General features: G+C 42.8%; 2 protein-coding genes across 9 annotated transcripts; both read right to left on the bottom strand.

Moving 5' to 3' along the window:
- Positions 1-444: 444 nt before the first annotated feature.
- On the bottom strand, positions 445-3,341 carry C4H1orf74 (chromosome 4 C1orf74 homolog). 5 transcript variants are annotated; one of them, XM_005303570.4, is made up of 3 exons: positions 3,204-3,341; positions 2,769-2,846; positions 445-2,373 (listed from the first exon to the last, which is right to left on the bottom strand). In XM_005303570.4, the coding sequence occupies exon 3, from the start codon at positions 2,255-2,257 to the stop codon at positions 1,457-1,459; it is 801 nt and encodes a 266-aa protein (XP_005303627.2). In that variant the 5' UTR covers positions 2,258-2,373; positions 2,769-2,846; positions 3,204-3,341; the 3' UTR covers positions 445-1,456. The 5 variants fall into 5 exon arrangements, with proteins under 5 accessions (XP_005303627.2, XP_005303628.2, XP_005303631.2 ...); XM_005303571.4 differs by having other exon boundaries at positions 3,107-3,244; XM_005303574.4 differs by lacking the exon at positions 2,769-2,846 and having other exon boundaries at positions 3,204-3,310.
- Positions 3,342-6,924: 3,583 nt separating this feature from the next.
- IRF6 (interferon regulatory factor 6) lies at positions 6,925-21,406 on the bottom strand. Of its 4 annotated transcripts, none has more exons than XM_024108353.3 (9): positions 21,156-21,261; positions 16,330-16,380; positions 14,604-14,780; positions 13,094-13,298; positions 11,150-11,272; positions 9,141-9,287; positions 8,498-8,890; positions 7,887-8,005; positions 6,925-7,551 (listed from the first exon to the last, which is right to left on the bottom strand). In XM_024108353.3, the coding sequence occupies exons 3-9, from the start codon at positions 14,775-14,777 to the stop codon at positions 7,330-7,332; spliced, it is 1,383 nt and encodes a 460-aa protein (XP_023964121.1). In that variant the 5' UTR covers positions 14,778-14,780; positions 16,330-16,380; positions 21,156-21,261; the 3' UTR covers positions 6,925-7,329. The 4 variants fall into 4 exon arrangements, with proteins under 4 accessions (XP_023964121.1, XP_042708597.1, XP_042708598.1 ...); XM_042852663.2 differs by lacking the exon at positions 21,156-21,261 and adding an exon at positions 19,313-19,410; XM_042852664.2 differs by lacking the exon at positions 16,330-16,380 and having other exon boundaries at positions 21,156-21,406.
- Between the last annotated feature and the right edge of the window lie 4,562 nt (positions 21,407-25,968).

The raw sequence follows: 25,968 nt of genomic DNA, 5'->3' as shown, positions 1-25,968 counted from the left end.
CCAGGGGGGCGGGGCTGCGCACTCCAGCGGATCAAAGCAAGTTCGCTATAACGCAGTAACATTTTTTGGCTCCCTAGGACAGCGTTATATTGGGGTAGAGGTGTATCAGCCACTTAAAAACTCCCACTGCTGGAGGAAAGAACTCGGTAGGAGACACAAAACCCGGACACCCCTCCCCCCTTCCCCCTCCACACACACACACACCTTTTCTTTCTGTCTAGACTGTCTCAGCTCTTGTCCAGATCCTCATCACCTCCTAGTTGATTACTGTAGCCTCTTCCTCTCCCCTCCCTGCCACCCTCCAATCCATACAAAGCACTAGAGGTTGCTGATTTTTTTATTTTTTAAATTAAGTGTGGGGAGAAAAATTGTGAAATCTTAATACCATGTTAATCCAAGTCCATGCTGCATACTTACTGAAATTCCTTTAACAGCTGAGTTCTGTTGCTTTGACAACAGCACATATCTTTAATGCAAACACACATTTGTGCTGTGAGCACAAGCAGACTCTATAGTAGATGGGTTACACTAGATAACATAGGCAATAAGTAATAGTATTTATCAAACTTTACATGTTCAAAGCACGGTACAAATATGGACCCCTTTTTAATCCTCAATGTTTGAGGTAAATATCCCCATTTTACAGATGTGGAAACTGAGGTACATATGGGGAGAAATCACTTGCCCCAATGGAGCCAGAGGAAAAAATGAGATTAGAACCCATGACTTCTTGACTCACTGTGCTCATTCTTCTAGTCAAACTGGTATTAGAAGCAGCTGTTGATATGGGAGGGCAGGGGATGCAATTACCACAGTCCTATTTGGAAGGAAGAATGAGGTGGAGTTCAATTGTGCCATTTGAGTGAGGTTACTAGGCCTTGGTCCACACTACGAACTGATGTTGGTATAACTACATCACTCAGGGGAGTGGAAAATCCCAACCCCTGAGCAACACAATTATACCGACCGAACTCCTGGTGTAAACAGCGCTATGTCGAGAGAACGGCTTCTCCCGTTGCCGTAGCTACAGCCTCTCAGGAAGGTGGAGTACCTAGGCTGAAGGGAGCAGCTCTCCCATTGGCGTAGGTCGCGTCTTCGCTAAGCACTACAGCAGTGCTGTAAGTGTAGACAAACCCTAGGAGTTGAACACCCTACAATTGGGATCCATCCCGCATGAACTGCCTGCAACCCAGCTGTGGGTGCCTGAATCCACAAAGTGCACTTCCAGGAAAGGCAAGTGTTCAATGTACCAGTGACATGGCAAATACAGGTTCAGCAGCTAACATGCTCACCCTTCACATCCAGTGCTTCGGGCCCTAAATTCCAGGTGTGGGGGAGAGCTGTGGTTTCAAGCTATTCCTGGGGGAACCTGTGTCCATAGGGGAGTGTTAAGTGTCCCGCTAGATTTCATGCCTGGCACCCCCCAAGCCTGTGATAAGAAATGAAGAAACTATATTTACAAAGCAACAGCGGCTAGAGAAACCACCTCCGTTGAGATACAGAGGTTTGCAAAGTCATTCTGTGCACTAAATAAGTCCTTCAGATTTCCACTCCATGCATCCAGGGCCTCCTTCATGGCAAGATACAGGTTCTCTGGGACACTAAAGGAATAAATTCGGACTCTGAGATCTTTACTTATCCTACAGCAAGAGGCCTGGACAGTAAAAACTCTCAGTGGGGTCAGAGACAAACAGTTGTCAAACCCCTGCTCAGTAGTGAAAGTATAGGAAGCTGGGTAGCCCAGGAGAACACCAAAGATGGTGCATAGATTCCAATCGGCAGAGAAGATCTCACTGGTAGTGACCGGCTGGGATGTGATACTTGGCAGTGTTTTAACATGAGACAGTATTTCAGCAATGTGGCCTTTTATAGATTCTACGTATTCTGGCTCACAATGGCCAGGACATGTCCTAGAAGCTGAAACATCAATGAAGGGCACTTTGTTTGTGAGTAACAGCATTTCCAGCAACAGTGCCGTCTTCTCCAGGTTGAGTATCAGAACATTGTCTGCTATATTAAGAAGGTGCAGCCGATGCCTCGTCAGGCCGATGCCCTGGATCTGCTGAAGGTAGTTCTCGATTTTGTCTACTCCAACTGAATTGTAATCATACAGGAGAGCAGGTTTCAATCCAGAAGCTACAGCTAAGATCTCCCCAGCCAGGTGCAAGGAGGCAGCTGGAGATAAACCCTTCTTCCTCCCTGGTCTAAGGTTCTGCTGAGCTGCCGCCGTTAGCAACTGAGGGGATAGTGTTGCCATCTGCTCCCTAGTTTCAGGATTATTCTGGAGCTGGCTGATCCAGAGTGAAATCTTGAATCACTGTTCTCTATACCTCCACTTTTCTTCTGCTACCCTAAGTCACTTCCTGAAAGATACTGAAATAAACAGTATTAGCATTTAAAAGGGATCCAATGTATTTGTGAGCTTCTGAAAGTTAGATTCCCCGCCCTCCCCCCCCCAGCTTTAATTCCTGCAAAAGCAAATATATCTCAAAATCCTCACATTTTCACCCTTGTGTGCACAAATAAACATCCATTAAATCCCCATCTATCCTGCACAGGGCGAAGACAAAATAAATTATTTCTACCTACATAATAACAAAGATTCTCTGGAACGTAATCCCATCCCATCCCATCAAGCTCTAGAAGCAATTTACAGAGTCCACTCCAGGATTCGGGGTTTTTAAGACTGCAGAGAACAGATTGAATAATAGCACAAAGTTTAGAGCAGCACAGATAAGATACAGGCCCCGAAAACTAGAGAGCCCTACACTGTGTTCCACGATCTGCAAATCACTTGCTGGTGGCGGCAGGAAGTTGGCTGGCCAGGTGCTCCTCCTGGTTCCCAACTGAAACAAAGAATATAGGAGCGGAAATGAAATGAAAGACTTTTTTCACTGGATTCACCACCCCCTGAATAAGCCTGCAGAGCATTTAGCACCAGTATTTCAGAGTAGACTAGTCTTAGCAACAGTTTGCACCCAAACCCTCTCCCCCAGAGGGCCCACCAGCTCAGAGCTGTGCACCGTCTGTGTGCACAAAGCGGGGGGGATGCCTGATGAGAACATTGTGTTGATCAGTTTCCCAAGTCTGCCCGTCCATGCCCCACCGTGTGTGTGCGCATCAGCTGGCGTGTGGGGGCAGAGGAGGCGCGTGCAATCCTGCTGCAGGACCCCAGCCGAGCCCGGACTCCCTCGTGCACTGACCGGCTGGTGCTGTCTCCGCTGCGGGAAGCGAGGGGCAGGACATGGGCGCCGGCTAAGAGCTCAGGCTTCCGCTTCCCCTCGCTTGCGGCTCCCTCATCACCTGACACAACAGCGGCCGGGCGAGTCCCGCCTGCTGCCTGCACTTAAAGAGACAGGCTGGGTTGTGGGCCATGCGGCTGCACAGGCCCTATAGCTAAGCTAGCCCCAGAGCAGGCTACAGGACCATAGCTGGGGCAGGGAGGTTTCCAAATATTGCAGATACAGCTGCACCTTTGCTCCTGGGGCCTGTGTGTAGATGCAAGTGAAACGCCAGACTTAGAACACAAGCTTAAAAAAAATAAAAAACCCAAAAGTTTTCCCTGTTGCATTTGCAGCCCAGAATCCTGTTTTGGATGCTCCGATAACAAGGGTTGCATCGCCTCGGAATCAGAGTCGGTGCCCATTTCAGAGAATAAAGCCAAGTACTGAACCAGCAGCGGCCGAAGCACCACGTAAAGCTAATGTCCAAACTCCTTGTAGGGAAATTTTTCAGTGGAAAGATTGTCCAGGTAGAAGCATCAACTGGAGTGTCACAGGCATAGGGCTGGCCTATCCTATTTGGCAAGTTAGGAGGGTTCCACAAACCTCACCTCTGGGCCTGGGCTTACCCCCTCTCCTGCTGGGTATTTCCCGGTAGGTCAGAGGAGCCCATTTTCAGCATTAAATTGCTGCCTCCCGCCCTACTACAGGGATAAGTCCCACAGAAATAAAATACAGGCAGCACCTGCTGCAGGCTCTTGGGAGGTTCACCCACTCAGCAGCTCAGAGGTCCATCCTGATACACCCCTTTAGCAAGAGGGGGCACGTTGCTGCCCAACCTTCCCCTCTAGCAGGGTCAGAGCATAACAGCCCCAGTGAGCCTGGTGCAAGAATAGGTTTGCGGCCCCAGCCCATCTCAGCCGACCCACCCCCAACCTGGCCTTCAGCAACCCTGACCCCTCCTGCCTCTTTCCAGATGTGCTCCTTGCTGTTGTGGTGGCAGCAGTGAGAGTCCAGGGTAGGGACTGAAAACCTGACAGTGCCACCCAGACAAGCCCCGGGCAGCTAAGAGCCTGAGTCACAGTAACAATCTTACCCAGGAGATAGGGATGAGAGGACTTCCTCAGAGCCCTGGGCAGCAGCCTACCCTGGCCAGCCCCATCTGCCACTGCCATCCTTTGGGGCAACCACAGGAGGTCCCGAAATCTACCATCCTAGGCACCCTCTGCTGCATAGGCCCCCATAACTTGTGGACCCTAGCATGACTTGCACTATTGTAGCTATACCACTGTAGCGGGCTTTAAAAAAGGCTAATCCATATCACATCACCCCACTTTCCCCTCTGGTAGGTTGAGATCCTGTAAAGTGGAAGGCAAACTATACCTCTACACCAGCTGATCTAAAGGCAGCTAAGTTCCCTTTCTTATCCTGAAAACAGGATGTATAACAGAAGATTTGCTATAGCACATGGTTGTGAGATTAGGTAAACCTCAAAACAGGTAGCAATTCAGATTTTTATCCAGACTTCCTGTTCTAAAAATCCTGAAGACCTGTCAACAGCCTAAGGTGGGAGCTTAGATATAATAGGTAACCTAAAAGCTAAACCCTTGTAAACGTACCCATCCCAGTATTATTTTGGAACCAAGAAGCACAGAGGCAACTAAAATCAACAAGAAAAATTAAATGCATGTCCAAACCTCAAAGTATTTGGATCTAGCATGGGATTGGTTCATGCTTTGCCCAGACTGGGTTTGCCCATCTATTACTTATGGCACAATTAATTTAGGGAAGTCATGCTCAATGTACTTTGAAATGCCAGTTTGTACACTAATAGATATACAGCCATTTTGCCTGTAGGTGTTGTGTATTCTGGAAACATCCCATGGTTTTTATGGTGCTTAACGACGTCAGCTTTCAGAAGAAAAGTACTTCCTGCAATAAGTTTTAGTAGACTCAGAGGTTGACACTGCGGTAAACAGGAGCTCATTCACCCATGAGTATGGGACAGCAGGGATGTTATAAATATCTCAGTAAAGGTTTGTGTAAATTTATTATCATTTGTAACATTGTTTGCTTTCTGATAGGGCGCATATCATAGCACCTTATTTTTGCTGGATATAGGGAAAGTAGAAGGTCTTATTTTTTTGCAGTATGGTTATATGATTAGCTAGGGTTGCTGGTTGCTTTCTGATATTAGTCTAATTTTAAAGTCAACTGACAAATGCATCTCTGGCTTTATAAATCCAAATAAGTTTTCTGTTTATCTCTGTTAACTAAATAAGGGAAAAGGCTAAGTTCTATTTAAGAAGTGGGTCCTTTTGATTTAGCAGTTTCTTTCCACATACACCTCTACCCCGATATAACGCTGTCCTCGAGAGCCAAAAAAGTCTTACCGCGATATAGGTGAAACCGCGTTATATCAAACTTGCTTTGATCCGCCGGAGCGCGCAGCCCTGCCCCCTGGAGCGCTGCTTTACCGCGTTATATCCGAATTTGTGTTATATCGGGTCACATTATATCAGGGTAGAGGTGCATCTAGCAAGGGAAGACTGTTAGTTTAATATGCAATATATCAGTTAACTTTTAAACCTCAACAAATGCATGCATAAGCAAGATAGCATGAAATTGTAGGGAACCGTCTGTCCCAAAAGCTATTTTCTAATAGCAAAACAAACTTGCATTATCTTTCCATTCTTATCCGATGATCAGTTTTCATTAGGTAACTTAATGCCTTAGATTTTTGGTAACACAATCTCTGTGAAACATCAGTTGTGGTTAAATGTCATGGACTTCATAATCACTAAAGCACCCTTCTCTTCAGTGCCCCCATGCAGCATCTTACCATCATTCTCTGCTTTAAAGAGGAAAAGGTGAACTGAACATGTTTAAAGGGCAGATATAAAATACACTGATGGATAGAAAGCATGGCACCTGTCCTTTGTTAAACAGTGCAATATAACAATCTCATCATATTTACCTCCTGGGAGATGCATGTATACACAAACATACATTGTACATTAAATATGAAAATTGTTAATGTTTAGCTTTACAAAAGGTATGATTTCTTCTTTCCTATTTTCTCTCCTTTTAAAATTCAATTTTACTAACATTCAAAAATATGGTTCCTAAGTGCTGCTCAGAGAATCAGATGCATAGTGCAATGCTTAAGCATGCAGAACACTCACGTAAGACACTTCACTAAAGGGAGATCCAGGAATACTTAAGAGAGAAACACAACTACAGTCAGGAAGTGAAATAGGCAACTGAATAATGAAAAAGTTATACCTATTACTAAAAAGTTAGCCTCTTTTCTCCTATTTATGCATGAGGCAGTTTATACAGAAATACAGGTAGCTGGGTTTGTGATGACATGGGGAAAGGTAGAAGAGAGGTCGTGGAGGCCAAATTTAGGCTGTTAGATAAGAGATTGAAGTCCAGGACCTGCATGGTAGCCTTCTCTGCAATGAAATCAGAGTCAGAAATGTAGGGCTAAGAAGGGACCTTGGGAAGTCATCAAGTCCAGCCCCGTGCACTGAGGCAGAACCTTGGTCTGAAGGCTGTAAAGTTAAAACCTTAATCTTGAATCATCTGTACATATCAATGAAATTATTATGTATCAATATATAAAGCATGACTGTAGATGAAGCACCAGACAGTCATTTGCTGCTACAGAAAATTCAAAATAACTATTTTAATCTTGGTCCATTATTCCTCAAAGCAATTTTAATGGAGAATAAAAAGCACATTGACACTTGATAATTAAAACTTTTTTTTACATTGATCAACTATTTTATACACAAGGCTGCAAGCATTAGCTATTTAAAAATATTTAAGATGTTAAAACCTGCGATTTATACACAATAGATTGCTTAAGCAAACTAGCCTGAGATCAAAAGTGTACAGTAACTAAAGATACTGCTTCAAAGCCTTTCATTTTATGCTCTCAAAAAAGCAAATTTCATAGACTGTTGAAATTTGACCATCTGTCTATAGGATTTACACAGGTTTTATTTATACATGGGCAAGGCACCATTTAAAAATATCCTTTTCTATGGACATATAAGAAACCAGAGACTGGAGCAGAGTTAAGTCAGAGACTGAAAATACATCATTGGGCTGGGAGGGGCTGAGCAACATGCATAGTCGGTGCCTGCATTGGCCAGCCCTCTTGGTGAGTCTGCAGGAGGCGGTACAGCTGTTTCAGGTGGGCAACAATGTTGTCTTTAATGTCAGGTGTGGAGATCTGAAGCCGCACGCTGCCGCTGTCAAAGGAACGTGTGAAGTCGCCAGAAAACATTTCATAAATCATCCGAGCTACCACGGGAATGACCTGTTTAAAAGAAAGCACAGATATTTTAGCCTAATGAGGATGATAACCTAAAAGTGGCATAGTAAGGTTCCAAAATACTCAGGTATGCCAAGACACTTCTGTAGTGGTAGACTCTTTATCCGTAGAACAGTTTCACTATCACCTGAGCTGCAGTTTACACTGAAACATTCCACTTCACTGTAAGTGGATTCCATTTTACAAGCCAAAAAAATCCTCCAGCTTGCAGTTCTGGTTTCTTATCTCATGAAGAAGTTCTACACTGTCACATATGCGGATATGGAGAAAATCTGTATTTGATTCATCCACTTGTTCTAACAGAGCTATAGCTCCCTTACCTGAACCACTATCAGCTTTCTCTCCCTAGGTTTTCCATCAGGCCACTCTTCTCCAAAACAGAAGTAGATCTCATAAGGTGGCTGTTTTTCTACCTGTCCTTTCTGATGGGCAATCAGCTCTAGGGAAAGAAGCAGTGTGATAATGTCAAAGGGGGGGGGTTATTTTCTGGTGGTGGTACAGTATCCTGCTCCACCATCTGAATATGAGTGCTTACTACAATGCATCCTGTTCAGAATCTCCACTTTTATTCCAGAGAAAAACGTTTACCCTTCCAGCATCACTTCTCTCACATCTCAGAGCTTTTTTGCTCTCCTGGATAGAAGGTTCTCCAGGAATTACACTAGCCACCAATGCTGCTCAATGAATGAAATAAGCAGTTAGTTGTTTAGCAGAAGACAATATCTGTTCACTTTTTCCTTCTCACCCTGGGCCTAATCCAAAGCTCACTGAAGTCAGTGGAAAGACTCCCATTTACTTCAGTGGGCATTGAAACGAGGAGTAAGACTATCAAGACTGACCCCAGGCTGGCTCTTCCAGCCTAAGCTAGAATAGCGCTGTCAGCTGAAAGGCCAGCCCTCAGCATTATTGCCTAGCATTTCAAATTACTTACCACTTAGAAATGTTTCCAGACAGAAGAGTTTGACTTTCTTTTGCCTCTCGATCAAGTTTGGTGCGATGGAGGAAGGGGCACATGGTCCAGACCAGTACACCTTGCACTGGCAGAGCCGAATGGCATAGATGGCATGGCCACTGACCTCCAGAATCAGTCCCCTGTCCATAACATCTAGCAGCCGACTTGTGAAGATCTTTTGCTTTTCGTTGGTGATTTGGTCTGTTCCTGGGAACTTTACTTGCTCCAAACTAATAGGTCCAAACAGCTCTTCTTGGTCTGGCATAGGGCCCAGTTCTCCATAGAAGAGTCTACATCCCTGGGGGTTGCTTACAGTCGTCGTCTGCCCAATCTCTTTTCCTCGATACTCAAACTTGATTTCTAGATCTGTCACTAGGAGATAAATTGTTAGAATGACTTTGTTCCAGTTAAGCAAAGACCTTGGCATGCACCAGGTAAGACAGGGTAGAAGTTATTGCAGGAAGAACATTGCAATATAAATTAGACCTGACAAAGTATATTCTAAATAGGTACAGTTATCTGTGTGCAGAAGGGTAAGAAGTCAAAATGCAGTAACAGTAAAGTAAAACAGACTATTTTAGCCACAGTGACAGATGCACTAGAAATCCAGAGATACACTTACTAGGAAGAGAGCTAATCCAGAGCTCAGGAGAGCTGAAGAAGTCATGCTGCAGAGCAGATGGAGGCATCTCCATATCTAGAGGTTCATTCTTTGGCCACACCGCTTCAGGGCTGCAGTTTCCCACACTGGCTGGCCCCATTGGGGAATCTATACAGAAGAATCAAGTAAGTTTGAGAACAAGTATATTTAAAAAAAAACTAAAAACTGACGAATTACATTCACCTGCAAAAAAAACCCCAAAACAAACAAAAACACCTAGCACAGCTGACCAATATTTTTTAATATTAGCATTTGACAGACATGCCTAATCTGTTAAATATGCATATGCAGAGATTTCACTCTATTTAATAAAGTCATTAGAAACATATTATAGGTGTTAAAATGATGCTCACTCTCTAATATGGTAGTACTCTGTCAATAGAAAGATCTGCTTACTATATTCCTGTATAATGCCTTTAAACAAAAGCTAGATGTTTGAATGTTTTGTTCTAATATTTACATAACAAGTTTGCAAATCCTTGCTATCTTCCTAAGTAAATAAATAAATAGTTAAAAAAACTAAACATTTATTTGGTTCAGTAATGACTACATTTTTATTAACATGACTAATTTGTCTAGACAGAACTGTGGTGCAGAATTGATTGAAAGTGCTGTCATTAGCTTTCCATAGTGTCAAATATAGAGGGATAGAGGCATGAATAGGAACATCTGCTCTCATTCCCTTGTTCCCAAATTATTCTGTTAAGTGCAGAAGCTGCTATAAGGCAAAACTGGTGCAGTTGTTTGGTCTTCCACCTTCTAATCACAGAGCTGGTAACACATGAACAATGATTTCTCTTACACCACTTCTCCCCCAACACTGCTTCAGGTCAGGGGGAAGCATGCCGGTAAACATCTTCATAGACTGGAAGGGAGTTCAATATCCAGGCAATGTCAGACTGCAGTGGTCTGAGATGGCCAAAGAGTGTCAGTGGATAGGCAACATACAACGACCAAACTAACTGAGTACTGGACTGAACAATCTCAATGCATACAGGTTCAAACAGCTACGAGATGGTAAACTTCAGTCACTTTCTAGGAGCACTATCATGACAGCTAAGTATTAATATTATTGTATTGACTGGAGCAGTTTCTAACACATGAAATGTCTTTAGTTTAATTAAAAACTAGCAACCTTTCAAAAAACAGCTCAGGTCAAAGGTTTAGAGAATGGGAAAGGGACAGCTTCATTGCATCTCGTCTAACCAGATTGTCTAGATAATTTTAAACATCAGGTCTGACCCTTCGGAAACTAATAAAAAAGTGCATTTAAGTGCTGAGACAACATTACAGTTAAAATCTGCCAAACCCAAACCTAGCTGCATAAAAATATAAGAGCAGCTATTTAAGAAATCTCCATTATTACAGGATATTTTGATTTGACATACAGAATAGGGCATCCCTTTGCTTTTTAGTGTACAGCAGGAGTTTTCTTTTAATAAAGCTTTATTAGAGGAATCAAGTTTGCTATAGATGTAAACTGAAGTAGTGAAAGAACAGATTTGTCAATGTGGGATAGAATACTGGTGTGTGAATAGATTTCTTTACAAGGCAAGAAGCGAAGGATAAGGTGGTCTGAGAAGAAAACTTTTCAGAAGTCTATCTTTAACCACTCCCTCTCATTTTCTGATAGAGAGTTACAAATTTGCTTTAATAATACTACCACCTAGCTCTTATGCAGTGCTTTTGATCCACAGATCTCAGAGTGCTTTACAAAGGAGATCAGGATCATCATCCCTGTTTTACAGATAGGGAAACTAAGGCAGAGAGAGGTGAAGTCATTTGCCTATGGTCATCCAGGAACAGAACCCAGTTCTTTCAAGCCCCAGTCCAGTGCTTTATGTACTAGGCCACGCTGCCCTCTATCATAGTATTGATTAATAAACAGCCAACTAAATTAAAATGCTGATTACATACATTGATTTACAAGTCCATCGCTTCATTGACACATTATATCCTATTCTACTAACCATTGATATTAAGAAATGGAAAAGTGTCCTGTATGGGAACATGCTGAGATGGATTCAGTTCCTCTTCCTCCTCCTCATCAAGGTCATTATCTTTCTCATCCCATGGAGCAGAGCCAGTAGAACCTGCACATAACCATACAGTATGGGGTTAGCAAGCAATACCAAACTTCATTGATTACTGAGAACAAAAGATATAGAACAGCAGTTCCCCCTTCCACTGCAGTATGGGGCCAACAGATGCACTTGTTGAATAACAGAGAGGTCGGTCTCAGTTACAAACTTAAGTCAAAGCTTAGTTTGAAGACACTGGGCAAAATTAATTACTGGTCAAATTCCATGGAAGTGTTGAGTTTTGCCCAATGTGAATTTAGTTTCTCTTTTCAATTTTAGCCCATTTACCTTGAACAGTTTCAAAGGTCAGCAGCACACAGCGAAGATAAAAGCCATTTGTCAGGCCCTGACCAACTTCCCTTTTACTTCCAGATTGTGACATTTTTCATTGGCCAAAAGGGTACTGCTCACAGCATTCGCCTCCCCCCCAGAAATCTTAGAACAATCCTCCACTGTAGTGCACTTACTGGTAAATACTGTAAATTAGAAACTAATTTTGTGGAGTATCAGATGTTAACTTGCATCCTTTACCAACATCAGAAGAGTCAGGGGCATGCACAGGAATAAAAAAAATTGAGGCTTTTGGAAAGGCACCTTCTGTTATCTTTGACCACCCCCACCCCCCCCAACAGCCCAAGGAGCTCTGACACACACACACACACACACACACACACACACACACACACACACACACACCCCAAGTGACTGGAGAAGCTCGCCCCGCCTCCCCAGCCCCTGTGGCCAGAGGAGTTCTGTGCCCCACTGGTTATGGGGGGGGGGGGCGCCATACCCCTGCTTGGCCCCCCTTGTGCACAACACTGAGAAGAGTTATACATACTATGCATTAAAATCATGTTTAAAATCATTTATGCTAACGAGGTAAGATGCAGACTGAGAAGCATAACCAAGGACTGTGCAACATTTAATATAGTAGGAAATAAGGGCCCACACCTTGAATACTGCGTACAGCTCTGTGGTCACATCATCTCAATAAAGATATATTAGAACTGGGAAAAGAACAGAGAAGGGCAACAAAAACAACTAGGGGTATGGAACAACTTTCATATGAGAGAGATTAAAAAGATTGGGACTTTTCAGCTTAGAAAAGAGACAACTAAGAGGAGATATGATAGAAGTTTATAAAATCCTGAATGGTGTCCCAAAAGTGAATAAGGAAGTGTTATTTACACCTTCACATAACACAAGAACCAGGGGTCACCCAATGAAATCAATAGGCAGGTTTAAAAACTAATATAAGGAAATACTTCTTCACACAACGTGCAGTCAGCCTGTGGAACTTGTTGCCAGGGGAGGTTGTGAAGGCCAAAAATATAACTGGTTTCAAAAAAGAATTAGTTACGTTCGTGGAGGAGAGGTCTATCAATGGCTATTAGCCAAGATGGTCAGAGACTCAAACATATGCTCTGGGTGTCCCTAAACCTCTGATGGGCAGAAGCTGGGACTGGACAACAGAGGATGGATTCCTCAATTATTGCCCTGTTCTGTCTATTCACTCTGAAGTATCTGGCAGCAGCCACTGTCATAAGATAGTATACTGGGCTAAATAGCCCAATATGGCCATTCTTATGTTCCTATATAAGGAGCTAAGCTCACCCTAGTATAACGCCATTAATTTCAGCAAAGTTATTCCAGGGATGAATGTGGGTCTAAAGCCTTTAGTTTAATTAGTCATCATGGACCCCCACACCTGTCAGCAATGTTTGCCACTTTGTTTGCAGAGGTAGCTGTAGAGTTAATACATCAGGGGAACGAGGCCCTTGTATTGGACTGATGCCTGCTTAGTAACTTGCACTGTGTCACCCTTTTCCTCACCTGGGTTAATGATTGATCCTTGGGACTGTGGGATATCACACACTTCATAAATTTTAACAGGATTCATGGGCACCTCTTTCGTGCCATCATACATCAGGTTGAACTCTCGGCTTTTGTTAAGAGCGCATCGGAGCTGTGCTTTCCATTTTGCAGGGTCTGGATCGTCAACTCCTTCCTGGTACTTCCCTGTTTCCACAGCCCATGCCTGGGGGCAAAGTACACAGTGTTCATCGACCGAGTCCTGTTGTTATGCCGATTTTTAATTGTGTCAGGTTTCCAAACAAATACATTATAAAAAATTGTCGTTTTTTACAAGCAATCTTCTAAGCTACAACACTTCTTAGAGCAGCTAACAATTAAAGTACCTTTGTTTCCCTGCACATTATCCTCCTCCCCTAACACAAAAAAGGCTCAAATTTTTTATGAGTGACTAGTGATTTTGGGTGTCCAACTTGAGACACCTTAAGGAAGCCTGATTTACATGGTACTGAACATCCGCACTCTCTGTCAGGTTGTACACCCAAAAATCACTAATCACTTTTGAAAATTTGGGCCATAGTTTGTTGGATTAGAACAAGCTGGTTAAAAAAAAAAAAAGCACTAGCCAAGATACTAGTTTTCTTTTAAACAGACCTAAACTCTGCCTAAGTAACTTGTCTGCAGCATGTGGATGGATGCTACTGTTACACAAATTCTGCCTGTGTAACAGTAGCATCCAGCTACACATTTCAGACAAACTCTGTGATTCCACATGAGACTGCCTTGGGAGAAGTTACAACGACAATAGTGGATATCAGAAAATGGAGGTGCACTTGAATTTGTTCACTGCAAATTTATATCGTATTCTGATTTCAGATCAAATTCTGCACAGAGGAAATATTAATCTAAATGAAAGTTTGCCACTAAATATTCAGAACAAGCCAGCCACTTTCCAGGAAAGGTAGCTATTAGAGGAAACAAACCTGTTAAAAGTCAACAGTAACTAGGAAGTCTTCTAGAATAATGGAATTAGGCTGGTAGTTTGAAAGAAACACTAATGAGTACAGTGACGCCTTTAACAATTCTCTCTCCCAACTAAATGCCAAATTTTGCACTCAGATGCATGCAACATTCCTTCTGAAGTCAAAGGAACTGGATGCATTTAGAGAGCAAAACTTGGCTACAAATTGTTACTAGAATGATCATCACTCAATAATTATTCCAAACAACTGTCAACACTTTGTCTCCAGCCTAGAGCTGTTGCCTATGTGTTGGAAGTCACAGGATTATAGGTAGCAAAGAGGTGTGATCAGTTTGTGTAGGAAGTTAAATACAAAGACTCATGGTGTAGTTTGCAAGTTTCTGGTCTGACTTATAAACATTAGGTAGCAAGAGAATAAAGCATCACAAAGCATTTGTTTTTAACAGTTCATGTGGAAAAAAAGAAATAAAACAAGATTCAAACTGCTTAGAAGTGGCAGGAAAAGCAGTGTAACAAAATTAGGGGTTTTTTTTGCCCTCCCTCCCCCACCTTAAAGATGGTGTTCTCCTCTTCATGTTGAGGACTGTGTCGAGTTGCATGCTTCCAGGGGATCTGAAATCGCTTTGCTTCCCGATTAAGCCATACGAGGCCTGGATACATGCCACTATCTACCTGGGCTACTAGCCAGGGTTTCAAACGAACTCTGCGTGGATGTAATGCCATTATCTACAGAAAGACAAAAACCAATCAGTAGGAAAACCACCAAGAATTAACTGAGTCTCTTATTCACTAACAAAGTTAACCCAGTTTCTTGAAGCTGAGCAATAGAAACTGAATTAGGAATATCATATGTGATGGTTAATTAATTGTCGTTCTTCTATACTTATTTGAAAGCATGTTTTAAATACGTAATAGCTCTTAGATTTAGCCAGATTATATTCTACTAAAAACAGTTACTAATCTGTCACTAAAAAAAGGCCTTAACGTTTTCAAACAGTTTAAAACAGTCTGGGTTAAATCATTGTAAAAGCAGAAGCCTTCTACATTAGAAGTTGGTGTATGATCTGTGTTAATAATTGAGCAAAGTGAAGGATAAAACCCAATCAGAATGTTGTTTTAGATGCTGCAAAGCTTGTTATGCAAGAGATAAAGCTAAAAACAAACAGTGGAAGATAAGATATTAGAGTTTAAAAAAAAACTTGAACTACCTGATCAGATTATCCACAATCACAATATTCTTTTCCCTTCTCAACTGAAGTAAAAAACATGCCCCCGCCTCCCCCAAAATTCAGCAATTGCAGGATAGTCTCAAATGAGTCTGTTTTGTAGTGGAGGATAACAAATACAGACTTAATTTAAAAGTAGTTGCACATCTAGATGGTGTATTCCAAACAGGCATGAAAGTCATCTGAAGTTCAAATCTTGCAGCTATTTGTGAAGGACATTTATATCTCTCGTTATTCAATATGCCAAACTACACTAACCAGTACATTTTTAGTTTGGTTACAAGAGAGCTTTCAAAGGAAATGAACAGCGAAGATTTATTCATGTTTAAAGGAACACTTTTCCCCCCAAGTTCAGGTTTTGTGATGAAAAGGTTTTATTAAACTTGTTAACAGAAATACCTTCTCTTTTTAAAAATATCAACTGAAAGTTTGTTGAGATTTAAATAAATACTCATCTACTGTGTTTGCAACTCAAACATTGCAGTATTTTACCAGTGTATGAGAACCAGATGTCAAACGAAAAGTAAAACTGAAACAATCTAACATGTACTCACATTTTGAAATGAATCAAGTAAACAACCAGACAAGGTGAAAAATAGTTAAAAACGTCACATGAAAATTGCATGTGATCAAGATTTACATTCTATAAAAAATTCAAGATATTTAGAATATATAGAGCATTCTTCAGATAATTTTACAGTATATTACATTTCAGGCTCAAATTACTTGAAAAAAGGCTTAAATTACATGTACATGTTTAAAGTTTGCATTTTTGAGTGGTTCAAAACTCTTCTTTATAACTATTTTTATCTGGCCTGATTATTAGCATACAAAACCTTGGTCCAAAAGGACTTACGTATTGGGTGTATAAATCTTACAACACAAATATTTTTCCTAATCAAGAATAGTTGTAGAAGATATATGAATCTCTCACGATCTACTGAGGATTATTAATGTAAAAGTTACAAAATATGATTTCAGTATAGGTGCAAAAAGCTTTAAAGAAGCTACCATAAAGGCTAGATACATCAATATATTTGCAGAAATACCTGCAGGTCCAATTCCAAGGCACGTGATACAAGTGATCAGAGAGAGTTAATCTGTAACCAGAACAGAGTTTGTTTTATTTATTAAGTGGGAAAAATACTCAGATCCTGTTGCAAAATGCTGTTCATTTAATTTAGATTTAAGAAATAGGTTAAAAGATGCCTATTCAAGACTTCAGATGCCCTAACACACCATTGTTAATAAAATAATATCCCAACAGCATAAAAGAATGTCAAGAGGAACTCAACTATCCACCTACAAAAGCTCCTTTCTGTTCCTTTATTGCTTTGGAAAGCATATCTTGCGCTCTCTCCAAAAATTGTATCAAACATACGTTTTGTTGCATCCCTATAATGTCACCAAATTCTGTCTACTTTGGACTAAAGGCGTGTCAAATTAGTGTGCAGCCAGCCATGGTGTAAATCTACAGGACACCAGACTGCCTTGCACTAACATACCATGTGGCTCACTCCAAGACTTTCACTGAATTGTAGCAGTGACCACATGAGACATAAGCACACAGCAGGCGGGTGCGCTGTAGATTCACACTCTAGCTTGCCACACACTATTAAAACAGATGCAGAATACACTGGTGAAAAGGACAAAAAGGAATCTCCTAGTGAATTTTCAGTATAACAACAACAACAAAAACTCAATGTAAAGTTAAACGTGTGTTCGCTCCTAACTCTAGTCCCATCCATATACAAAACCCCTTAACTCAAGTGTGGTAGTGCCCTGTAACTTGAGTTATGACTAGCCCATTAGGATAGGTTGGCTACTGCTGAGTTAGTACAACTCTGCACAGTATTCCAATTACTCCAAACAGTTCAAGTGTTATTCTGCTCTCACTTGAGCTAGGCTAACTCGAGTGTAGATAACTCAAATTAACTCTGCGGTGAACATGTAGCCCTAGAGCCATTTCAAGTACAGTTAATTTTAAGATTTGTACTCCCAATACAAATGTTTTCACACCCCTGAGTGATGTAGCTAGGTCCATCTTACTGTTAAGGGTAGAAAAGGCTGCCATCCTAGGGTTGCCAATTTTGGCTGGATGTATTCCTGGAGGTTTCATCACATGACATACTCTTGAATTATGATTAATCTTTAATTTCTGGGGACTCCAGAAGGAATCCTGGGGAATCCTGGAGGGTTGGCTACCCTATGCCATCCTGATACCCAACCCAGGAAGCCTGGTGTATCAATGTTGTCCTACCTACATACCTCAGTTCACACTATATTCCCCAGCTGCAAGGTTTGTGTTGCAAACACTGAACTGAAAACTACCTTTAAACAGAAATGAAACTGACTCGCTTTTCATTGCCTAAGCCAGGGGTAGGAAACCTATGCACATGTGCCGAAGGCGGCACGCGAGCTGATTTTCAGTGGCACTCACACCGCCTAGGTCCTGGCCACCGGTCCGGGGGGGTGGGGTGAGGTCATCTTGCATTTTAATTTAATTTTAAATGAAGCTTTTTTTTTTATTAAACATTTTAAAAACTTTACTTTACATACAACAATAGTTTAGTTATATATTATAGACTTATAAAAAGAGACCTTCTAAAAATGTTAAAATGTATGACTGGCTCGCAAAAACTTAAATTGGAATGAATAAACGAAGTCTCGGCACACCACTTCTGAAAGGAAGCCAACCCCTGGCCTAAGCCAAGAGATGTCACAATTACACAGACAGCAAATCATGAAAAGGAAATTGGATTAGCTGGGGTACAGTCATTCCTACCCCAGGGTCTCATGCTCTCCCTCATAGATCTTCCAAGCATACTAGGGGAAGAAACTTCCCAACAAGGGACAGCAAAGCACAGTAAGGTACATCATTGGAGTGCTGTACTTTTTCTCTGAACCACTGAGTGGACATCATCACTCAGATCTTGTCTACACCAGGGAAACTCGGCAGCCATTTCCTACCATTGCTAACACTGGTGCAGCTCAATTACTGTTAGCCAAATTGTGAAGCCTAGTGTAGACAGGTTGCCACTAGTTTAATAAACACCAAATAGATAAATATGGTTAGGATAACAGTGCTTAAAATGACAGTGGCCAAACATTGATTGAACAACATTTTCCAAGGGTAGGTCAGTCTTCAGAGACGAGACACTAGATTAGAGGGGGCCATTGTCCTCTCTCTCTATGGGAATAACTAAGGCCTTGTCTACTTCAGGAAACTGACCAGCATATAACTATACTGATCAATTTCTACATGTAGACTAGTACCAAGGCTTTCCATGGCCCACCCATAGACTAAGGCAAGAGGGGCAGGCTGAGGGGTGGGAAGGGGCCATGGGGAGGGGCTGGGGGTTGGGATAGGGCTGTGGGAGGGGGGTAGGAAGGGACAGGCTGGGGGAGGTGGGAAGGGGTCATGGAGGGGTAGAAAGGGCAGGCTGGGGGCCAGGAGGCTGAGGGGTGGGAAGGGGCTGGGGGGAGTGGTGGGAAGGGGCTGTGGACGGGTAGAAAGGGGCAGGCTGGGGGGCAGGAGGCTGAGGGGTGGGAAGGGGGTGGGGGTGGGAAGGGGCCATGGAGGGGTAGAAAGGGGCAGGCTGGGGGCAGGAGGCTGAGGGGTGGGAAGGGGGTGGGGGTGGGAAGGGGCCGTGGAGGGGTAGAAAGGGGCAGGCTGGGGGGCAGGCAGCTGAGGGGTGGGAAGGGGCTATGGACGGGTAGAAAGGGGCAGGCTGGGGGGCAGGAGGCTGAGGGGTGGGAAGGGGCTGGGGGGAGGGGTGGGAAGGGGCTGTGGACAGGTAGAAAGGGGCAGGAGGCTGAGGGGTGGGAAGGGAAGGAGCCTGAGAGGCGGAGCCATGGGACAATACGGGTGGGGGGCTCTGAGGGGCGGGGAGTATCGTGGGGTGGGGGGCGGAGGCTGAGAGGGGGAGGGGAGTACCGGGGGGAAGGAAGTACCGGGGGTGGGAAGGGGGACAGGGGCTGAGGGAGGAGGGGTGCGGGGGAGGCCCCGCGGCCGGACTCTCGCTCACTCACCGCGCAGCCGGCTCCGGCGCTGCCCCAACTCCTGGCTTAGCCCCGCCCTTCCCCCCTTACCTCACCTGGCCAGGTGCAGCCGGGCGCAGCCGCAGCGCGCCCCGCCCCCGGGAGCCGCGCTGGGGAGGGGCCCGGCCACGCTCGGGATGGGGCGGGGGGTTAGGGAGCAATGAGAGCTAGTGAGGATGTGGGGGCAGTGGGGCGAGGTTGGGTAGTGTTGGGGGGGGGGCATTCAACGGGTCAGCTCCTGTATCCGATGCCCCACTGGGTACACAGTTCCACAGGGTGCTGGGGGGCAGTGCAGAGGGGCTGCACATCCAACACATGGGGTCTCTCGATCGACTGGATGCAGAGCGGCTGGATCTCTGGGGCTATATTCAAGTGTGTTTTATTCCAGGGATAAGAATCTGGGCCTTGGATTCTATTCCTGGCTCAGACTTGCTGGGACATTGGGCAAGTCACACTCCCTCTGTGCACATCAGTTTCCCTGCCTCTGAGATGGGGGAACTTACTTTTGTAAAGTGATAATAAAAACAGCCTACTTGTAGCAAATCTGCAGAGCCATATCTGCTCCGTTGGAAGTACGTGCTTGTCTGCCCAGGAAAATTATAGCGGTATAATTATTCTGCTATAGCTATGCCGATATAATGCCCTGTCTGGACACTCTGTTGTGGAATAAAAGTGGCTTTATTCCAGTATAATTACTTTGCTTTCAGTCAACTTTCCTGTGTAGACAAGCCCTAATTAAGCTGTCACTGTTCCTGTGAGCCCTGTGGGAACCAGCATTGCTACAAGGAGAGAGAGCTGGAGTATAGCCTGGCTCCTGCATCATCCACAAAATTGTTAGCTAAATTACAATTTCAGAGCCAAATTCTGCCTAAGCAACACCTGGGAAAACACAACAGGGTTTCACAGGCAACAAAGACCCTGAATACACGGCTTTTTCCCCTAAAATTCCACACTGAGAAAAGGTGCTGGTGGCTGCTAGTGTTTTAACCATTGCCCTCAAGGCCTGATCTGGGCAAGGTTGGAGGACAGAGTGCTTAAAATGCTGGGAGACTGCACCAACTCAGCCTTTGCTGATGAAGCTGAACAACTGATAGCACCAGTGGGAGATTATAGAAAAATAGCCTGGAATAGATGCAGCCATTAAAGGCATAATAGAAAACAATGGGACTGCACAAGTGTAACCAACGGGAGAACTGGGTTGTGCAGAATCTTTATTACTAATGATGGTGAACAAGCTGACAAGTTTGACCCAGATCCTACAATGAGATTGCAGAGCTAGCAGTTAGGAGGAAAGCACATCCCCTCACTAATAAACAATACGTATATGATTATTTAATGTATTACAAGTATGGCCAGAGGCTCCAGTCAGGCTTGGCGTCCCATTGGGGCAGGTACAAGATAGACATACATGAAGATATGGTCTCTATCCCGAACTGCGAATTATTAATAAATAGAGAGAAAAAGCCCCAGTCCTGCCATTTATACAGTCTCTTTTCAAAGTAGACCTGCACTTCAAGATCCTTGTTAAAAAAATTAAACCCTTTAAAGGACAAAATATTATTATAGCAAATTAGGTGTAGCCAGTCATGTTCTTGGTATGTTTCAATATATTCTTCTGTTGCACTCTCTCTTGTAGAAATTTGAACCTTCGTTGTTGTTCTCAATTTGGCATAGACAGATCTGTCCTAACAGATCCCTAGCATCAACCACTGAGAAACTTCAAGATGAAGCATGATTAACAGATGAAAGCACAGACAGATGACATTCTCAGAAATCCGTAAAACTACTCCCTCCCCGCTTCATAACAAAGCTCCATCGCTGCTCATAAACATACCTTTTGTTGTGACTCCACTACTGTGCATTACTTCTCCCCGGCACATTTTCTGGCTTCAGTCAGCAAATGATGTTTCTCAGCAATCCCTTACTTATTTTACCTTCTTTTTTCATAGTTGGAGAGCAGTGAGTCAAGGGTGAATCTTGGTTTCGAGAGAGCAAGTTGAACATTACAGTTCAGTTTCAATGAATCAGAAAAACAGCAGGAAATTCCCTTCTCCTTACTGCCCATGCAGCTACACAACACCTAATGGTGTTCCTAATTTTGGAAAGCCTTAGACTTTGCCCAAGTTTTAACCTTGTGCCAAGGTTTTACGTTGATTTGAAGTTTCAGAACTTTTCAGCAAACATTGAAAACATAATTTGCATTTCTCTTGAGTCTTTTGTTGTGTGCTTTATAATTTTTTCATACAGAAATCACAACCTTCACCACTGAAATGCAACCACCTCTGGGGTGAAAAATGGCAGATATTTAGTAGTACATAGTACCATTACCTCCTCCGTAGTATCAATCTGCATTACTGGATTTGGTAATTTGTTCACTGTGCAAAACTGTGTTTATTTAATAGACTGGTGCAATATTGAGGCCCCAGTTTTGAATGGGGCCTTTTGGGTACTACTGTAATAAATTATAAGTGATAATAATATCTGCTATACTGTCAAGAATCAGAGGGGTAGCCGTGTTAGTCTGAATCTGTAAAAAGCAACAGAGGGTCCTGTGGCACCTTTAAGACTAACAGAAGTCTTAAAGGTGCCACAGGACCCTCTGTTGCTATCTGCTATACTGTCATTTTCCCCTACATATAAAAAGCATGTGGCAACCCAGATCCCCTGGTGATGGGCTCAGAAGAGGTGAAAGTTTAGATAGTTAGATCGATAGATAGATATTGGCATAGAGCTTCCCACTGCCAGCTGTTCTGATCCATTCTGTGCTTTTTGAACTTGTCTGGGCCCTTCCATTGCTGCTCCAGCCTGGCATGAAATATCTGCAGGCTCCTCCGAACCTCAGTGCAAAATCACAGGTAGCTGCTTGTGAACTGGCTCTGGCTATTGCCTGATTTTATAACTAATTTTCCAACTAATGAGAATTTTACAAGACATAGGGTAGCGCAAAGACTTGCACAGGCAGCTGGAAAAAGAGCAAATGAGCCTACAGAAAAAAGAGAAACAGTTAGCCTGATTCTTAGTTTCTCCATTCCTGCACTTTGGGCAGCAGTGAGGCGGAGGGGGCACAGATATCTTTCAGCCACCTTTGCATTTCCTGTATTCTGGGGTCGTGATAGAGCCTGCCTGGCCCTTGGTGTAACTTAGAGATGTTTCAGGTCTTCTCCAACTTACCGTCTGCTTCCATGGCTCCCAGCGGGCCCAGTGAAGCAGAAAATAGCCATGACAGTATACTATGGCCACACACCCAGATCTGTACACTATGCCAGCACCTGGGAACAGAGCTGGTGTAGAACTCTTACCTTGGCTTATGCTCACCTTAAGGCCCAATTAGACTGACAGAAAAGTTAAAGGGGATCTTATTGTAAATGAAAATGAGACCCAGTTTGTTTAAGAATCACGGAACAACAGAGCAAATGAGTTATGCTTTGTCCATTCTTGCATACTTATAAGGATTGGCATGACTTTGCCTGGGGCAGAAGACACCTGGTGATACCCTCTCACCTCTTTGTGCCATTTTTATACTCAGCAAAGACAAACATGATTGCTAATGCAGATGCCAAACTCAATCTTCCCACCCCTCTGCAGTCATTTCCTGAATTTCCTCCAGGCTTCATCAAAGCTGGCATGTGGGAACACGCTCTGTCAATGGACTGAAGGATAAAAAGCAGTCTAGTTTGCCTAATGTTAACTTTTCATGCTCCTGGCTGGGAAACACAGCAGCTTCTGAGCTGTTGTCATTGGTGATAACTTGGGGATGGCTCATCTGGGTCTCACCGGTTCTTTTGCAGCTTAGTCACCTAACAAACTGCTCACTATACCATTGCATATCTCCAGTCTATGTGTCATTTTATCCAGCATTGGTCATCCCCTGAGGGCCATCTATTCCTTATCACATGGAGCCCTGGTCATTCCCTGAGTATCAGCTATTTACTACAGTTCAGAGTTCTCCAGAGATCTCTTCTTTTGTTTTAAAAACTAATAACCTGTACTTACATTTACACCAATTTGCACAGCTGAAGTAGTGCATGAAGAAATCCTCCAGACTGAAATAATTAAAAGCTAGCCCATACAATAATATACTGGCAGAATGGAGATCATTTTTTGCCTGTGCAAAATCTGCGACGTAAGAAATCTGAACAGCTGGGAATTCGGGTAGTATACACACAAGTGTTCGTACCAGCAGCTAGGGGTTTAAAATTACTTGGGAGGAGCAAAAATGAACAGGGAGGAACTATTATGTTTGGTGGGAAAATATCACAAAATTACCACAAGGCAAAACCAAATTACACAATGAGGTAACATAATGTCCCAGGCATGTAGAACCTTGTTTTGTGCACACGGTAGTCACATTCCAAAATGCAGCCGTTTTTCAAACATAACAGAAGAAAATGATTAAATGCTCTACACCGCTGGCATTCAACCTTTCTATACCAAGATCCCAAGTTACAACAGCATTTATCTATCTACAGGCTGAATAATTTCTCAACCAATAATTTCTGCACCAAGCTCATAACTCCTGTTTGAGCTATAGCATACCTTTTAAAAAGATGTCTAGTTTGTTTTCATGTCTCCAAGTGATGGAGAACCCATCACATCCCTAAGTAAGTTGGTCCAATGGTTAATTACCCTGACTGTTAAAAATGTGTACCTTGTTTCTAGTCTGGGTTTGCCTAGCTTCAAGTTTCCACCATTGGAATTTCTGATGTTGCATGTTTGTTTGCATTTTATATAAATATGATTTGAAAGAGGAGAGTAAAGGCAGAATAAACATATAACATATATCATTAATCACATATCAACATGTATAATTTAGCCCTCAGTTATTGGTATATAGTGCCAGATTAAGCAACTGGCTAAATATAGTTTCATCTTTTCAGTGAGAGTAATTAATGCAGGCTTATCCAATACCTGATGACGGTGTACCTGATGGCTTCCCCTACTTCCTTGCTATCATGCCTCTTCGACTGGCCTCTTGCTGTATTGAAATAATTCTGCAAAGACTTCCTAGTTTGGAATAATATTTGCAGGTCTGTCACATATAATTGATAAATCTTTTCTGGCTGTTGCCAAATCTTCTGATTGAAAAACTGACTTGGAGCAGGCGTGTCTCTTAAAAAAGTTTCAAGTTTTGGTTGCAGTTTAGGTAAAATTGAATGGTTCTGGTTTTCAAAAATTACTTTTTTTTACTGAAAACCAAAAATATTTATCAAAAACTGCTACTGAAATTTAAAAATATTTAAGTTTTTCACGAAAAACTGAAAAATCATCACAGAAAATTTGGAGGAAAAAAAACTGAAACATTTTTAAAAATTCACATGACAAATAATTGGCATTGTTGACAGTCTCTGATTAGGACAGCAACACAAAGTATGTCGATCCCTTTGTAAGGAAAGACTGCAGACCTTTCCAGTAAAAATTAGCTTTACTCAGGGAGTATTATTAGCTCCATTTTCCAGAAACAGTACTACATTAAAGCACACTAGGGGACTTTTAGTTTGCTCTAGGAGGGTCTACACAGACAAATTAGCATGCCACAAGTTGGTGCACTTTAGAAATCATACCCTCATAGTGTGCATTGTTGCTCAGTGTAGACAATCCCTCAGCTTCCCATTCTGTAAAATGGGGCTAATAATGTCTAACTTTATAGGTGCTGTGATCTTGCAAACACTTATGCATGTGCTTACACTACTAATGGTACTAAAGTTAAGCATATGCATAAGTATTTACAGGATCACAGCTTAATTTCACTGGGCCAAATCCATCCCTGTGGAGGCAGGGTGGTGCCAATTGGATTTCTCTGTACCATCTTGGTACATTGCACTTCAATGAAATTCACTTGGCATTTCGCTAGGGGAAAGCAGCTTTAATCTCACTGGTGCCTCCACTGGACACCATTTGTACCCACACTTGGCCTGCTCTGACCACACCCTCCCCCTTTGTGCAGACTCTGATGTGAATCAACATGGCGCTTGTAGAGCCTTGATTGGAAATGCTGTAGATATGCAAAGTATGGATGTGCTCCTGCAAGCCCTCACCTAGCAGGACCAGGAGCTATTCTTCTAAACAGCACCCTGATTTCTTTGTGGTAGCGTGTGCCTAGCTGAGCTGTTGAACCATGTTCTTCCACGACATTATAAATTCCAACCTACTGCTAAAAAAAGTGACTTTAATCTTCATGCCCCTTGCTACTATAAGTGTGGAGTCTATTGTTTCCTATTAACGCTGCTCCAATCCTCTTAGCGGTAGAATCCTATCTGTGAGTCAGGCGGGCTCAGGCACATTTATAGCAATAGGTCATTTGTTTCCAGCTAACATGGTAAGACCCCTTGAACTCCAACACCTGGTGTGGCAATGGATAACGTTCTGGTATTGTCATAAAAACATGACAATAAAATCAAAAATAATATCAGGCACATAGAGAAATGAGGGCCCAATCTTTGGGAGTGATGTATTCGATTGTAAGATGTCTGGTGCAGGGGCTGTGTTATCTGTATACTGTGCCTAGCATAATACAGTCCTGATTTTTACTAGGGTTATAAAAATATAATATAAATAATATATAATAATTACCGGTAAGTTATTAGAAGCTGATGTTTCTCCTCTCTCTATAAGATGTGAAATATTTCATTACAGCATGTAGTAAACAC

Source organism: Chrysemys picta, chromosome 4 (genome assembly GCF_011386835.1).
Source record: "Chrysemys picta bellii isolate R12L10 chromosome 4, ASM1138683v2, whole genome shotgun sequence".
Taxonomy (NCBI): domain Eukaryota; kingdom Metazoa; phylum Chordata; order Testudines; family Emydidae; genus Chrysemys; species Chrysemys picta.
This window is presented reverse-complemented; position numbering and strand designations above follow the sequence as displayed.

Excerpts from the sequence above, each read along its gene's own strand:
- IRF6 (XM_042852664.2), bottom strand. The coding sequence starts at position 14,777 with ATGGCATTACATCCACGCAGAGTTCGTTTGAAACCCTGGCTAGTAGCC. Across the intron at positions 13,299-14,603 it reads AGGAGAACACCATCTTTAAG|GCATGGGCTGTGGAAACAGG; the intron begins GTGGGGGAGGGA and ends CTTTGCCCCCAG. Across the intron at positions 11,273-13,093 it reads AGGATCAATCATTAACCCAG|GTTCTACTGGCTCTGCTCCA; the intron begins GTGAGGAAAAGG and ends GGTTATGTGCAG.
- C4H1orf74 (XM_005303570.4), bottom strand. The coding sequence starts at position 2,257 with ATGGCAACACTATCCCCTCAGTTGCTAACGGCGGCAGCTCAGCAGAAC.